General features: G+C 37.4%; 1 protein-coding gene across 3 annotated transcripts; it reads right to left on the reverse strand.

The window, feature by feature from the left end:
• Positions 1 to 5,534: 5,534 nt before the first annotated feature.
• Positions 5,535 to 14,906, reverse strand: LOC106699874 (Na(+)/H(+) exchange regulatory cofactor NHE-RF3). Of its 3 annotated transcripts, none has more exons than XR_002754298.1 (11): positions 14,735 to 14,906; positions 13,408 to 13,497; positions 12,399 to 12,460; positions 12,109 to 12,320; positions 10,792 to 10,863; positions 8,813 to 8,945; positions 8,288 to 8,427; positions 7,985 to 8,192; positions 7,260 to 7,456; positions 7,071 to 7,186; positions 5,535 to 6,421 (listed from the first exon to the last, which is right to left on the reverse strand). XR_002754298.1 is itself a non-coding variant. In XM_023350801.1 (11 exons), exons 2-11 carry the CDS (start codon positions 13,419 to 13,421, stop codon positions 6,389 to 6,391), a joined length of 1,188 nt encoding a protein of 395 aa, XP_023206569.1. In that variant the 5' UTR covers positions 13,422 to 13,497; positions 14,735 to 14,885; the 3' UTR covers positions 5,535 to 6,388. The 3 variants fall into 3 exon arrangements, 2 of the variants coding, with proteins under 2 accessions (XP_023206569.1, XP_023206568.1); XM_023350801.1 differs by having other exon boundaries at positions 7,071 to 7,190; positions 8,288 to 8,424; positions 14,735 to 14,885; XM_023350800.1 differs by having other exon boundaries at positions 7,071 to 7,190; positions 14,735 to 14,885.
• Between the last annotated feature and the right edge of the window lie 1,444 nt (positions 14,907 to 16,350).

Below are 16,350 nucleotides of genomic sequence, written 5' to 3' on the forward strand. Positions count from 1 at the left end.
ATCACAGTGTTTTGTGTAAACCTCGTTGCCTTCCGGTCCCACATGGCCCTGACAGCCTTTTCAATGCTTGTGCTTGATTAGAGAGCAGCTCAATTTAATGTCTTGGTTCTTGAACCAATATGTCTAAAGTTTTGTGTTGGAGTGAGTTACAGGCCCACAATCTGGTTTCTCAGGTTTTTACAGAAAAAATAAAATCTAAGTGGTTTTTAATGTGGCTTCTATAGTCATTTAGGAATTTAGACTTTATTGACCCCAAGAAGAAATTCTGTTCCACAAACCAGCCCCTGCACTTCCATCACCAAGTAGACAATAACATCCAACAACTTGGTTGACAATAACATTATGATCTTGTGATCCTTGAGTTACAAATTGTCTAGAGGAGTAAGATCTCTATTGTATAGTTTGTAACTTTTAGGGTTAGTGTGCAGCCTTAAACTATGGATTTAGAGTATCATTTGCAAGGTGGCACTTAAAAAAGTGTGTGAAAATGCATCATTATACAAATGTTTTAAAATCTGAAGCTACCTACACTGCTTTGAAAAATAGAAATGAGCATTTTTACTAAATCTGCATTTTATTTTCACTCCTTGGGTATGAACCCCAAAAAAGCATTGATGCTTCTGTGAATTATGCAGTTGAAAAAAAATAAATAAAAGGTCCCTTCTGTCAAGTCAGAAGTTCAGTGATGATGTTGCACAGTAAACTCCCAAGTATCAAATAAGAGTGAATTTAGCAGTGAGTGTAAAATGCCTCCTTATTGCCTTATTGAGCACAGTGTTGGTGTAAATATTCAGTAAAAACACTTATATATATACATATATATATATATATATATATAAAATTTACTCATTGCACTGCAACTTTTCACTCTTGGAGTTAATGTAACACCATTAGCCAGTGTTACTGAAAATTCTCCAAACTCAGTGTAAAAAAATCTAATGTAATCATATACAATTTACTATAAACCTATTCATCATATACATTTATTGAAATCAACAATAACTTCAAATATTTACTCTAAATATTTCTCAGATATACAGCTAAAACTCAACATAAAATATTTAAGATAAATATTAGTAGGATAAAGACATCTTCCATGTCTTATCAGTTAATTAAGTTTATCACAGAAATATGTAATTTTACAGAAATGGGTTTAGCACAGAAATATATTATTCAGGGGATGACTGTGGTGGGAGTTCGCTCTGCAATTGGTCGATTGCTGGTTCAATTCCCGCTCCACCTGCCCTTGACGTTTGTGTCCCTGAGCAGGACACTGGTCTTGGTGTTGGGCTGATGGTGCAAAACTGCAGCCTTGCTTCTGTCAGACTGCTGTCACTACAATCCGGCAGCTTGTTGTCTGACACTATTGGATATTAGTTAGAATAACACTTGAAAAGTAACACTGCAAGTGTTTATGTATCTCCATAGAGCGAAAATATATTAACAATTGATGTTGTTAATGAAGTTTACTCAATTTAACTAGTCAGAGTGAAATCAACTCTGAAAAGTTAACACTGATCAGTGTATCTTTAACACTGTACAGGGCGGGACCACATGCTTTCTGGCTCAGTGTTGAAATGAACTTTATTAGTGTTTCCACACTGCTCAATTTACTGTGTATCACTGGTTGGAAATGAATATCTGATTATATGAAAATCGAGTGTTAAACGTATAAAATTGCATAATGAATGAAATGTGTAACAACCCTATTAGTGTGATTGACCCTTTGGGAGGAAATTAAATGAAGTGGGTGACTTCAACAAGTCAGTAAGTCTGGGATTGTACTTGCTGCTCTTTATTAACCCCATTAATCATTAGAACTAAACAACGCTCTTGGATAGTCGAACAGTCTTTAAAACCAAGAGATTAAATCCAGCTGCTTTCTACTCGGCAACAGCTGAAGAGCAGAGAATCACTGAGCTTGCTCTGTGGTCCACTGTGAACTTGGCTTCACTACACTTCTTTACAGTCCTGTGACTTTTTTGCAGTTGACTGTTCTTCCTGTTTTTCCTAAGTCATGTTTGGTGTCTAACCTGTTTTAGGTTTGTATTTCTTTTTTGTCGATGCTTCCCTGTGGGCAGCCCATGTTGCTATCCAGACTCCAATCCTGATGAGGTAAAAAAAAAATCCAGACTCCTTTACGCTGCAGTACCAGAATGTACTCATAATGTACTGATACAGTCTCTATTCTACCTATTGTAATTAAGAACTATGTGCAGATTAGCTCCATATATCCTATTCATGCAGATCACTGTTGATGAGTGACAAGTACTTGAGTGAAGATTTTCACCATAATAGTTTTCCATATTGTCAAAAGATCACTGTAGAGAATAAATAATTCAGTTTGAGTTCATCTTATTTATATAGCGCGTATTCATTACAAATACTCTCATATAACGTACGTGTGATATACTTTTACAGTTGTAATGTAGTATTGGTTTGCATGTGATCCTCACACTTTGAGTAACTGTGTTAATAGTAAATAGAAAAGCAACTCTGCTTAATCAATATCACTGTATTGAAACTGTATTAGCCTGCCTATTTTAGAGGCTTTGGAGTTTGATTTTATTTTTTAAATCTACAAATGTATATCTATATATTTAGATTTTTTAAAAAAATCTTGTAAGTACAGTATTAGGCAGAGAATACATGATGTATATACCACAGAGATGTACAAATATCCAAGGATATGTCTTTTGTTATTGTTTTTAATGATGTTCTTGGAGCAACACTGTGTGAATATGTATAAAGGGTTCCCTGTTTCAGTCTCTACCTCTTGATCTCACTGACCTTGAGTTACTTATCCCTTTTTAAATTCATGGAGATGAGAATAATTAAACAGCTGACTGTTTATTCAAGCTACTACGTTCATTCGCTTTATTGCCTCTTTGACATTTGAATCGAAGTTTTTCAAAGTGCTGCTTTCCAAGCATTTCCTGAGGGTTTTCACTCTGTGAGAGGAAGGGAGTAAAAGCCAAGATTCAAAGTTCAGTATTGAGAATTGGAATTGATAGAAAATGACTGTCCTCTTTTTTTTATTTTATTTTTTTCATGTTTTGATTTGCTGGGCCCATGTAGCTCTGAAAATGTTTGCTGATCATTAATTGTTAAATTACCAGAGAATATTTCAGAATTGAACAATATTCTACCTGAATGATGAGTTCAGAGGTTAATTTAAAGACTAAACACCATTTAGTTCTTGTCTTTTATGAGCGTGACTGAAGGCCCTTCAGCCAATGGATGTGAGAGGATACCAGCACGCTTGGCTGCCGTTTCGCCAAGTGACCAAAGTTTGACAAAAATTTTGTATAACTTTACTGGCCTTCTTTTTCTTACCTGTTGCTGCTGTTCTTTGATGCTGCATCACTTCTGGATCTTACCTCAGCTTGGTACAGCCTGTTTTTTTTCCTACAACAATGTGGTTTTCCAGCGATGCCTGGTGCGTAGCTAGCCCAGGATCTTCTACTCTTGGGTCCAAAGGTGTTGAAGGCAGTGGAGAAGTTGAAAAACAATGGCATCATCCACCCCAGTTCCAGGCTGATAGGCAAACTGAAGTGGGTCCAGCGATGCACTCACCAGGTGGCACGGCTGCACAAGGCCCAGTCGTTTGAGGGTCTTCGTCAGGTGGGATTTTAGAGCCACTGGCCTGCAGCTGTTGGGAGTCCTTTAAGGGGAGTCTTTGGAACAGATATGACTCGAGGTTTCCAGAGCTGTGGTACCCTCTCAGGTGACACCAACATCACTTCCAAAGTCCACTTGGAACGTTGGGTCAGTCTGCAAGGTGCAGATCCTTCTCTGGTCAGGAGCCATGTGCCAGATCTCCAAACACAGGTGAAAAAAGTAAAAATTGCCAAAACTAGCATGGCATTATGGTGCATATTATTGTCAGATTTACAGTTCTAGCACTTAAATCAAGAAATAAATATGGTATCTATTCCATCTAAAGAATGGAATAAAAAATAGTAAATTGTAAATGTTGCTTTTATTTAGTTGATTTTACCTTAAAAAAGGTCAACGAGTGGTTAGTTGCACAAATGGACATGTATGCAAACCAAACTTGCTATTTTATTCTATAACTTATAATGAGGATGATGGATAGCATCCATGTACCATAAGGACTGTCAGCCCATAATTACGGATTTGGAATGAATAATTTTTACAAGGTAAGAAGATTAAGGCTTTATAAGTACATATGATCAAAAAGATGTAAAATATACCACATTATGGAGAAGGTACGTATCTAGCCATTAGTAACTATGGAGGAAATGCTCCACCATCATGTAACCTAATATCTATAAAAAACAGATTAGCATCTAGTCTTGTGTTCGCTTGCAAGTCTGTTTATGACAGTGATATAAATCATGTGATGTGAATTTATGATGCTCATACAGGAACGTGGGTCAGCAATTTGATCAACACCTGGTCTGTTTCTAAGCTAGCTATTTCAAAACCTTTGTAAATACCACTGTCTATGATCCTCAACTAGATGTGTTGCGTTCACAGACAAATTAGCTCAACTTGAACAAGTAGGAGCCATGGCTACACTGGCAAAGAACAAACAACTCTTTGTTCCAGTTCCTCACATCCGTCATGACGCCTTGAGAGATTAAATGTTGTAGTTGCAAAGGGTCAGTATCATTAGACCTTTTTCACGACAACCGGAAGCTGTGTCTACTTGTGCTGGGACACTCTCTGTTTTACTGAGTTTATGTAAGTAAAAGGTAAAACGTCTCTCTTTTCAACATCCTTACTTTTTTTTTTCTTTTCATTTTTTTCTCCGTTGAGTTTTTGCGGCGCTAGTGGCTCGTATTTTTTCTACAGTAGGCAGACAGGAACGATGGTGGAAGACATGCGGCAAAGGTCGTCGGGACCGGGAGTAGAACCCGCGACGTCCGCCAAACATGGGGCGTGCTAACCCCCTGCGCCACCACAGCACGCCCCGTCAACATCCTTACTTAATTTGCCAGCATTTTCTTTCTCCGATGCGGAGGAAATTGCAGCGGTGAATTCACGCAGCAATATACGTGAGAATGAATGGATACAAGTTCTTCCATGAAGAATATCCGCAGCTATGAAGGTAAGAAAAGACCTAGCTTAGCGAGCTAACTGCTAGCTACAAAATATGAAGTACATCAACATTGTAATGAAGCCTAAATTAGTATGCTATATTATTTGGAATATTTGAGACAGACTTTGAGACAAACTTTTAAACTATAGTTTGACATTCTGAAATTTGTTTGCCATTACAACTTGTGAAAAACAGCAAGGCAGATGTTATGAGATGCTAGCTGACGCTTGATGTTCAAACTGTGCTTTACTTCTTTACTTTTGGAAAAGAGGGGAACTTTTCTCAGGAATGAACTCAGCTGCTGGTGGTTAGTGCTTTCCCTTCCCGACCTGTATGAAAACTTTTAGTAGATTACATCTCCTATTTTTCATATTTTTTGCTATGTGCTTCTATGTGAAGTATTTTTTTTTTTTTTTTTTTTTTACAATATTTAGACTTTAAATAAGCGATTACAGAACCATTGCAATCACAGTTTTGATATTTGGTGTTTTAATCAGATATACCTTAAATACAATTTGCGGTTCATTAAATAATGCATCTGAAAACTGTTTAGAAAGTTATATTTACAGAAACCTTTTCATCTGGAAAATACTGGCAATAAATATGACTTTTTAATAATGTCATCTCTTCTTTTCCACAACTCTGCTCTAGAAATAAAATACATATAATAACAGTTGAAACCAGAAGTTTACATGCACCAAATAGAAAGACACATGTTCCTTTTTTCTCAGTCTGTAGTTAAATCTAACCAAACTTCTCTTGTTTTGGTTTGGCCAATTTTGCAAATACAAACGTATTTCTATTTGCCATATGCTACAATAATAAGAAAAACTTCTGGTTTCCCCAAGTACATATACATAAACATACACCATTACAGTTTTAATGCCAATTTTATGTAGTGTTTAAAAAAACCCTTCTGGGTTTTTCAATTGTTAAAATCACTTAAAACGAAGAAAAAAAACACATTTTAACATTTTAAAGAAATCGTCTAATTCCAGCACTGTAGGAACCAACAAATAAGATGTTTGTTCCGATGTTTAAAAGGTCGTTGATCAGTTCATGCAAATGCAGTATATAATGAGAATTGACATCGGCCTTTATTATTTTTCTGCATAATATCTTTTCTACTGAATATGATATTAGAAAACAATGTAGACATATGCTACTAAACGAGATGACTGTACTGCAATGATTCATTTAACGCCTTCTCCTGAACAGGCAAATTCCAAACATTACATTTACATCCTGACACATTGACTTCTGCTGACCCGTCCAGGTTCCTCCTCCAACTGCTGATCACCTTTGGTCACGTCTTCCTCATCACAGAAAAACATCCTCTGTTCTCTCTGATAGCTGGAAAAACAACAGATAATTCATGCATACTGTTTTTCAAAGAATTAATGTGAATAGCACAATGGCGCCAATGACACCAGTGATCAACAAGAAAGGAGCAAAATATAAAACTGAATAATTGCTCAAAATAAATACGAGTCCTGAGCATAGAAAACAGACACAAAAAGGCCAAGGGATAAGGAAAAAAAATACCGACAAAATGAACTGGAAAAAAATATATAAAAAACTACACTTTGAAATAATTTGGGCTAATTTTAAACAAAGTTATAATTGCTGATTGTAAAAATGATTAACTGTCATATCAGCTATAATATATTGGATCGCTTTAAGCTAACTATCACCATTTTAAGTGATATCTGGGGCCTTTGAAAATAAAGAGTTATCTAGTGCTTAAATACCTAAACATGGACATGATTTAGCCAAAATTGAGACGTGTACAAAAAGCTGGTGGAATGGAATTGAGAACATTTGAGCAAACTTTATTTTTATAGGTATAAAATCAGTCAGTGGTTGACATGTTGCAGAGGTATCTCTGTTTTACTAGGCTTACTTGATCAGTCAACTTTCGATGAGCTGCCACTGGAGCTCTGACAGCCCTCAGGCCCAAACGTCACTTCAGAAACAAATACTTCAGCTACTGTTTACATACCTTTGGGATTATGTTTCCAGATTGATCAAGGTGGACTGTATCCCGTTCATCCTGATTGCTCATTGTGTTGTTGCAGTTGAGAGAATACTCTTCATGGAACAAGAGAGGAGGCACTCCTAACTGACAGAGTGGAGAAATTCTAACTAAATATAGAAGTTGTTTTACAATATTTAATATTATTTTACCTACCTCTCTGTAATATTTTCTTCCTTGTACAGACATAGATGTCAGTGTGACTTTGTCACCACTCTTTCTTATCAGTCTGACAATTTCCTCGTGTTCCAAGGACTCAACAGGGTCACCATTAACAGCCAGCAGCAGTTCGCCATCCTCCATACCTGCTTCCTCTGCTGCGCTCCCCACATCCACTTCTCTCAGTACATGAGCTGGCATTTGTGGATGAAGAACAACAGGTGTTTATTGGACGTACATTTGCTCTGTTTGTAAATTTATCAGGGTGAAGTGTTTGAGGTCACTGACATAATGTGCCGTTTTCTTTGTTGTTTACCCAATCATAATTACGACACAACATTTTTCTAGCTTGTACTGAACAGTTTCAGTAAGATTTGAAGTGATTACAACAGTGTTAAAAAAAAAGTTAGCACCAAGCTTATGGAAGGCAAGGATGTCAAAATCAGAAAGCACCTAGAACAATTTTAGGTGAACACAGAAATGTTATAAAGAGGGTTTCACTTTTGTAACTGGAGTTTAAAAGTGTTATTTCTTTGGTAGCTTTCTGTAGTGGTTGAGTCAAATCAGAATAACTGATGGAAAATGTGAGAAGAAAATGGCAATCTAAAAAAATCCTGAGGTTATTTCATCAGCTGACTGTATGAGTTTCTATAAAGGGGTAAGTTCATGTTAATCTCAGGGACAGATTGCAGGAGTGGATTGTTATTTCCTGTGTTACTCACCTATCTTTTGTGGGGGTTCCACTCTCTCTTGCCTTAGCAAAAAACCAAATCCATCAGGTCTTTTCAGCAAATGTAAGTTCTTAGCATAGTAGGGAAGGTTGTTACTTTCTGCCAGGGTAGGAAGGATGGGCATCCTCCGCCTGAGATAACAGGACTCGCTGTCACTGTCAATTACCAGCACTGTCACCGAGTTCCCACTCTTCTTTACCTGATAACCAAACACACAATCTTAAAACAATCTTAGAAGACTCCTAGTCAACCAATGAACCATGTCAGATATTACTGAGGGCAGGATATACCTACAATTCTGTTCAGATTGGTGGTTGTGAGCCCTGACACAGAGACTCCATTGATCCAGATCAAAATGTCTCCAAAGTGGACACCAGCTTTCTCTGCTGGACCATCAGATACCGTGTTCACCATGTATCGACCCCTCTGACCTTCTGACACAACCATGTGTTACCATGACGTTCACAAGAAATTGTATGGTAAGTACGCTCTACTAATAACCTTAAGCAACAGAATTCCAGGAAAGTCAAGGTGAACCAATAAATATGATTTTTAATTACAAGTTCTGTTAATAAAAATCTTGCTGTAGGAAAACGGTAAACTTTTTCTGTTTTTGAATACAGAACACAATCATAAGGAAAGCAGTGTAATAAGCAAGAAACATTTAGATCAACTTAAGACAAAGGGACAATGGACAGACAAAAGACAACTGAAATAAATACCCTTGCATCGTCTTAGAAGAACAGAGATCACAAAGTGTGCTTGTTGTTATCTGAGGATGCCAACAAACACAATTGTCAAAACTTGAGTGGAAGTTACCAGTAATTGGTATGATAGTCATCCCCAGTCCATGGTCTGGATGTCTGGTGATGTGACACAGTCTTGGGCGAGTCCACCTGTCTCCTTTGGTGGCTTTGGCAAGCTGTTGTAGGTCTAAATCCATGACCACTGCCTGATAAGGCACAACAGGAGGATTCAGCACAGTAGAAAATGAAGATTACAGACTGTGCAGTGACAATAACTCACATATAATTACTTAGTTTTTCCAATTCCAAATATGCTTTTGCTAAATGAAGTTAAATCAACCCTACTAAAGACTTAGTCAATCATCAGGTTTAAACATGGTCAGATCAGTACAATGGTAGTCACTCAACTAGTAGGACTTGTATAACATCTGTCTTTCCCAGTAATTTTCAAGTTTTGAAGAAGCGAAGGTGATTTTCCATCATGACATACAAATTCTTTCTGCAAATAAAACCTGTAGCTGATATCTATGGGTATCTAAATTATGGGTTTCTATAACTATATTGGCAGTTTTCCTAGATAAATTACCATCCATCCATCCTCCCATCCCAAGAACTAGTCAGTGTTACTAACCTCCTGGAAGCACAACCTGTCAAATTTTGAAAACTTTGAAAAGTTCCACCAATATGGGCTATGCTAAGAGACATTGAGTGTACTGTACGTTCAAGTCTGTGGAGATGTATTAGAGGGACTGTGGTCAGGACAAGGGAAAACACAGTTGCAAACTTAAGGACTTAGTTGCTCTAAATTTGTTGAACTAACGCAATAAATCTGTGTTATTGGAGACATTTATAGCAGTCACTTCTCACACTGATCTGCGTGAGAAGTGAGTGCTGCTGTGAGCTTGTCCTGCTTCTTAAGAACTGCATTCGGTCTCGCGCAGTCATCCTGCAGCAAACCATCTACAGTCAGAGTAGATGTGGGCAATGTGGACATTGTGTTCACATGTGCAGGGCGCAGCTGCAAATGTTTATCCCCCCCCCCGCCCCCCTCCCAAATGCATATGCATATTAGTATAAATACCTGTAAAGGTCCCACTACGTATCTGAATAACCATGGCAACTGCCTCTTGTTGAGTCTGTTACAACTACAGCTACCCAGACAACCAGTTTCTAAACAAAATGTGCGTCTTTTCTCCATGTACGAAACATTTGCCTTTGGGCAAATCAGATAATCACATTGCTGTTTCTGTTGTTTTCTTTTTCCCCATTCACAGGATTGTCCGTTTTCGAGTCCAACTCAGGAACAATCTTCTGTGAGACTTTCCCAATGTTCTTCTGATGTTCTCATCCTTCTTCTCTGAGTTAATTGTTCTCTTTGAATAGCTGTTTATGTTTTCCAACTTTGAAATCCGCATAGTGCATTCTTTCATTAACTCAACGTTAGCAGTGCCAAGCTTGCAATCATAGCCCTGCTCTGTCTCGTTTTTTTCTCTAATGTCTTTGAGCTTGTGTGTCCACTCTCTTTAAACTCATGATTGCTTCAAATGTGGCATTTAGGAGACCTGGGCAATATCTCCTGCCCTAGATGACTTTACTCTTATTTTCACTCTGGTGCCATTAGAATAATTGGTTGTGTTTGTGTTGCATAGAAACTTATGACTTTCTATGCAACCTGTGATGTTTTTGTCTTTTGGGACACAGCTTCATTAACTTGTTAGCATTCATTGGAGTTTGTTGGGTGAAATAACACACATCAGAGAGAAACTTGTGGTAATTTATGGCGTTCTAGCCACAAGTGACTGTTCAGACCGCTGTCGTGGTCCAAGAAGCAGCTCTGTTGTCCATCACACTTTGTGGATATAGCTTGTGTGCCAGATTTACAAGTGTAATACAAACATGCAACAAAGGTTCAGGACTTTTGTATGTAAAAGAAAAAAAGGTTGTGTTAACATTTTTTATTAATCGATTTTGTTTTTCCAGCTCTAGTGGCCTTTATTTGAAAATAATCCAATCCAACCAGGCCTTTATCAGTTTATCATTAGCATGCAGTACCTGCTCATACTCTTCCCTCCGTAGCACCAGAAGAAACAAGTCTAAGCCACATGACTGGATCTTTCTCACAACCTGAGAAAGATGAAGGAAAATACATAAATTATGCACTTTATGTCTTACATACAGCTACTACACACAGACAACAGAATGGGGAACATGACAGGACGGCTACTCAGAGATCAGGACCTGCTGGCTGACTCAAATAATCGGCTAGTTTGGCCTAGTGGAGCCGCGCTGCTCCAAAAACACTAGAGCAAAAATAACAATGATTAATTCCTGATAATTAATTCCTAATTCACATATTGCAATGTGACATGTATTTTGCTATTCATTACAAAAATCTAATTATCAGTCTGACAAATTTTTTTCCACTACATGTTTTCGCATAAAAAAAAAGAGTTAATCGCTGTCTGAGTGCTGTAACTTGTTCCTGTCAGAAGACAAGTCCTAAGAGAAATGTACCCTGGAGCCATAATTTGAATAAAACTAATCTACACAATATTTACAGGCAGCTATATGAAAAATAAACAAACACTAAACCAGACTAACAAATACAAACACAAAAAATGAAAACAACAGCAAACATCTACTTACAGAGAACATATCAGATATGGAGTTAACTCAACATGTTATCAATTCAAGTTCTAAGAGCCCTGAGATCTTTTCAGATAGATCTCTTCATCTTTTTCTGATTATCTGTCCACCTGTCCCATCCTTTGATAGAGATCTGACAGGATGGGGACTGGAGGTCAAAGAAGGAAAGTGGTGTATATACTGTAGCATCCCTGTCACTTATCGTTCTTGAATAATATTGAGACTTGTCTCTCTTTCTCTGCCAACTCACATCCATCTCCCGAGACTCAAAAATATTGGGACATTGCCATTTGAGTCAACACTAAGAATAAGTTCACAGAAAGCCAGATATTGGATGATAGACAGGACTGAAGAACACATACAAATCAGGGCCTGTGTTCTAGAGAATCCTAGAGACGTCGTTTCAGGACAATTCTTAGAATTTCTGGAATTCTAAGATTTTCTTAGAATGTTGCTTCAGTAAGAGAAAATGTATTCACAAAGCACCTTGGTGCTCATATCATGACAAAATGTTGGAAGTAGTGAGGACTTTTAGTGAGCCTAAGAATGTCTTTAGCAGGACAGATGGTGGAAAAAAAGTTCTGAAAAGATCTCTATACCGTTTATCTTCCAGCATCATGCTCTCCAAACTTCTACGGATTGTGTCTGTATATTACATAATATGTTAGTTATATATTCCCCATCATCTGCGGGGAACATATGAGCTGGTTTCTGGACACTCACCTTGAAAAAGTCCATGTTGCCCACATATGTCTCATTGACCTCCAGCAGTCGCTCTCCGCCTCTGAGGCCACAGTGCTCTGCAGGACTCCAAGGTTCCACTTCTCTAATTACGATGCCATGGTTGTTCTGTTCCATGTGTAAGTGAAAGCCAAAGCTCTGAGCCTCCACACGCTTCAGCTGACAGAGGCGGGGTACCATGCACAGGTCAGGTTCTGGACATACAGTTGAATAAGTAACATTGCTCTCGCACTAAAATGTGATTAAAGAACAAAAAACACAACAACACTCACCTAAATCATCAGTGATGATCAGAGCCGGATTATCAATCCCCTCCTTTGGGTTGAAGGTAAAACTAAAATAAAAAAATATACGAAATGATAAAATTGGGCCAGATAACCACATAAAACGTTAGGTGTCACAAAAAATATTTTTGAAAATATTTTCAAATACTGGTAGAATTTATTGATGTATAATATCAATATACTTTTGTAAGAGGCTCAACAGCCTCTTACAAAAGGCTGACTTTATTCTGTAGACTAGGGATGATGATGCAAAGAAGTATTTTACATAAAATGAAGAAAATTATGGAGAACCCTCAGCATTCTGTTCATGAGACCATCATAGAAAAACAGAGGTTCTTCAGGCAGAGGCTTCTTCAAGTTTACTGTAATACAGACTGCTTCAGGAGGACCTTCCTGCCTTCTGCCATCACCATCTTTTATAGCTTTATAAATGGAAATTCTGTGCCATTCATGCCCTGATGTCAGCAAGACTGAAGAAGCCATTTAGTTCAAAAGGAAATGGACACATCATAAAAATAAAATGGTACACAGTGATTTCTAAAAAGCACCAAGTGGCAGCAAATAAAGAGAGAACCTTCCGGAAAAAGGCAGAGGTAAAGATTCAAGGATTTTGGTGTCTACAATTTTTACAAATCATGAATCATCCAATATGATTTTACCTGTCTTACAGGAACTTCTCCAATACTCCTATCCTACATCTGTAAGAGAAGTACGTTGCCAAATATAATGGAAGTGAGTTTCTCCTATAAGAAACTCCTTCAGTGGGAGTTTCTGTAAGACCTAAACGACAGCAGAGCCAAATGTACTGAAGTCTCACAGCAATACCAGTACAACACAAACAGGTCTCTGAACACAATGTATATCGGAGAGGTTTTGAAAGAAACAACCCGAACGTCTTCATTTCTTGACAAAACAAATTACTGAAGCATTTATTTATAAAAATGTTTGCACAGTTAAAGAGGTGGCGGATTATTCAAAGACTAAATTGTGGACTTACCGTGGACAGTCCATCACATCCTGGTGTCCTGGTGGAACATGACAATGAGACTCTGGTAAACAAGGAACAGTTTTTACTGAGCCAAAGCACCTAGAACCAAACATAATGCAGCACGTTTAGGAATGGCATTAATAATAAGCTTAAATAAGCTTTGATTTGTTTATTTGTATTTACAACAGAAAGCATCATAAAACAAAAGTTAGCCATATACTTGTCGACTGGCGTATTACTGACCAAACATCTTTTGTCATCCAATCCTAATCAAACAATGACAGTGATATTACAGTCATTACATATGGGTGAAATGTATGATGTAAAATTATGATTGTACGAAATCTTCCAATACAATAACACTGTTGGTGAAACTGAAAGTTTGACAGGGAGACGTTGCATCATAAAATCACACCTCAACATATATTTGATACATACCTGGGAAGATGAAACCATAAACCACAGACACAATTTTAATCCATTTATTTTAAGAGTAGCATTTATGAAATCAAAATCTCAAAAAATTTGCTCATATCTCTTCACTTGATGTAGTGTATATTTTTCTTCCAAATATATCTGGAAATTAATTTGATTTATTTTTTTAATGGTACAAAATTTTCCAATGTTGATGGTAAGCTGGATAGTAATGAATCATAAATTGGGTCTATCACCGTCCATATGTTCTGTTTTTCATTTTTCACCCATATTTTCAGAAATAAATATTTGATAGAAGTTTTGATTGGGATGTCGTAAATCTCAGTCAGATGAGTGCATAACAATTCACAAACAAGAGGCTTTTGAAAATATCTAAATCATTTTAAAGATGTAAGGGGTCTCGTTTTTACTGCCCATGAAAATAGTGGCATCATTGGTTAATTGACTTCTAAAAACCTTTCCTAAAATATTAAGAGGGCCAGTATTAGAGTTTTTAATAGACAGTATTTAGCTACTTTATGGACAAACAGACATATAAATAAATAAGAAAATCTTGTGATTACAAAAGGTCTTCGCAGTGCGTTTGTTGCTCAGGCCTAAATATCAAACTTTGATTTAGATAATGCCACTCCATAAAACTTTAACCGCTAGTGCTGGTGTCAGATTAATATTTTTTTTTTAATTAAAAATCATGACAATGCAAAACACTACAGAGATAGTGCTGTATCTGCTACTATTTGTTATCATTTTTGTAGCGTTAGCTGGCACTAGACTCATATATTTTTATGAACTTGCCAAAAAGTCCTGATAGTATTAAAACTAACATCTGCAGAAGAATGCATAAATAGCACAAAGGCAATGTAAATCAGTTGAAGGAAGAAAGACGGAAAAGCCAGCCTACCTTTAGAGGATGACATGGAGTTCTCTGTTTTCAGCGACTCATAAAGAGGAACTGTGAAGGGACAAAGTTCACAACACACTCAGAATCAACAGGTGAGATAGTAACTCCTTTCTTCACAAATCCTTATGTTAAATATTGACCAACACTTTGAAAATGATTGTGAACTCAGTCTGGGACCTTATGGTGGAAAGCTGCGGGATTTTAAAAAAAACATTTTTACAGTACAGGATCAAAGGTATCTTAAACCTAAAGTGCACCTTACAATACAGTTCTGATCGTTGTACTCAATACTCGATACACAAAGTATCCATCCAGACAATTACCGAGTTAGTCAGTACTTGATAGTTAAGTACTGACTAACACAGGGGTGGGGAACCAGTTCTGCATTAAGAGCCTAATTAAGCTTATCTCTGTAAAGAGCCACACAGCAATTTCAAGATTAGCTTTATACCACGTTGCTGAAACAGCTTTTTTTCTTAGTCCCTAAGGTTTTAGAGGAACACCTGACAGTATTTATATTTTACCAGTGTTGGTTTGTACTCTGTTATAGCTACTCGAAGCAACTTTTTCACGTGTCAGTAAGAACAGAACAATGATTAGACTTAACTTGTTTAAGCGCAGCAAAAACACCTTCATAGACATACAGAAAACATTGCCAGACTGGGGGATATGATAGTCTGCTGCACAGGGGTGGAAATCCCATTTCATTATTGGGGGGGACCATAAACAGGGAGATTTCCTAAGATCAATTTGGGGGGATGGAGGGCGGCAAAGTCAAAGTTAAATGTAATGCAAAATGTGGTTTAAAAAAAGGTTTTTGTGTTCAAGCTGCAGGATCAAAAATGACTAGTAAGTAGTAAGAGTTAGAGAGCTAAATATAGTTGAAATGTTGGCTACCTTTGACCAAAAAAAGAGGTAAATATATGAAAGCAATGTAGCCAGTTTAGCTAGTTTTTTTTTCTCCCCTCCAGGGGGTCTTTTGTGGGCTCTAGTGTCCCTTATATGAAAGTAGGCTGAGAGGAAACGGGGAAGGAAAAGGGAGAAGACATGCGGCAAATGTCACCAGGTCCGGGAATCGAACCCGCGATGGCTGCGTCTGGGTCGCGCTATCCCCTACGCCACCACAGCACGCCCCTGTTTAGCTAGTTTTGATTTAAGGCATAATGAAGCAGTTTATCTTGATTCAGCCAAAGTAATAAGATAACAAACTGCAGTCTAATTTTGTATTGTTAATGTGTTTCACCCTATTGAGCAGTGAAAGTAAATAAAATGTGTTGCATGTCTTTTGCTTTAAGTATTTACTCACTGGAGGATTTTTTGTTTGTGCTGTAGAGCCACAGCTAACAGCTAGCTTCTCACTTCAGTGGCTCCGACGGAGCCTGTGCTGTTCAGCTTTCTCCTACAAGGTGGACTGAACCATTGTTCTAACAGTGGTTTGGGTGGACCTAAAAAAAAAAATCATTCTTGTTTTTTTCTTAGATGAATGGAAGATTTATTTCGTTCTTTGTTTCTATTGCCTTTTCATATTGATATTGTTTAAATGCAAAGGTTTGTTTTATGATTTCTTTTTTTAAGGGGGGGGGGCTTTTAAAAAAAATTTTTCAAGATGGGAGGAG

The sequence above is a fragment of the Xiphophorus maculatus genome, chromosome 18 (genome assembly GCF_002775205.1).
Source record: "Xiphophorus maculatus strain JP 163 A chromosome 18, X_maculatus-5.0-male, whole genome shotgun sequence".
In the NCBI taxonomy this organism is placed as follows: Eukaryota; Metazoa; Chordata; class Actinopteri; order Cyprinodontiformes; family Poeciliidae; genus Xiphophorus; species Xiphophorus maculatus.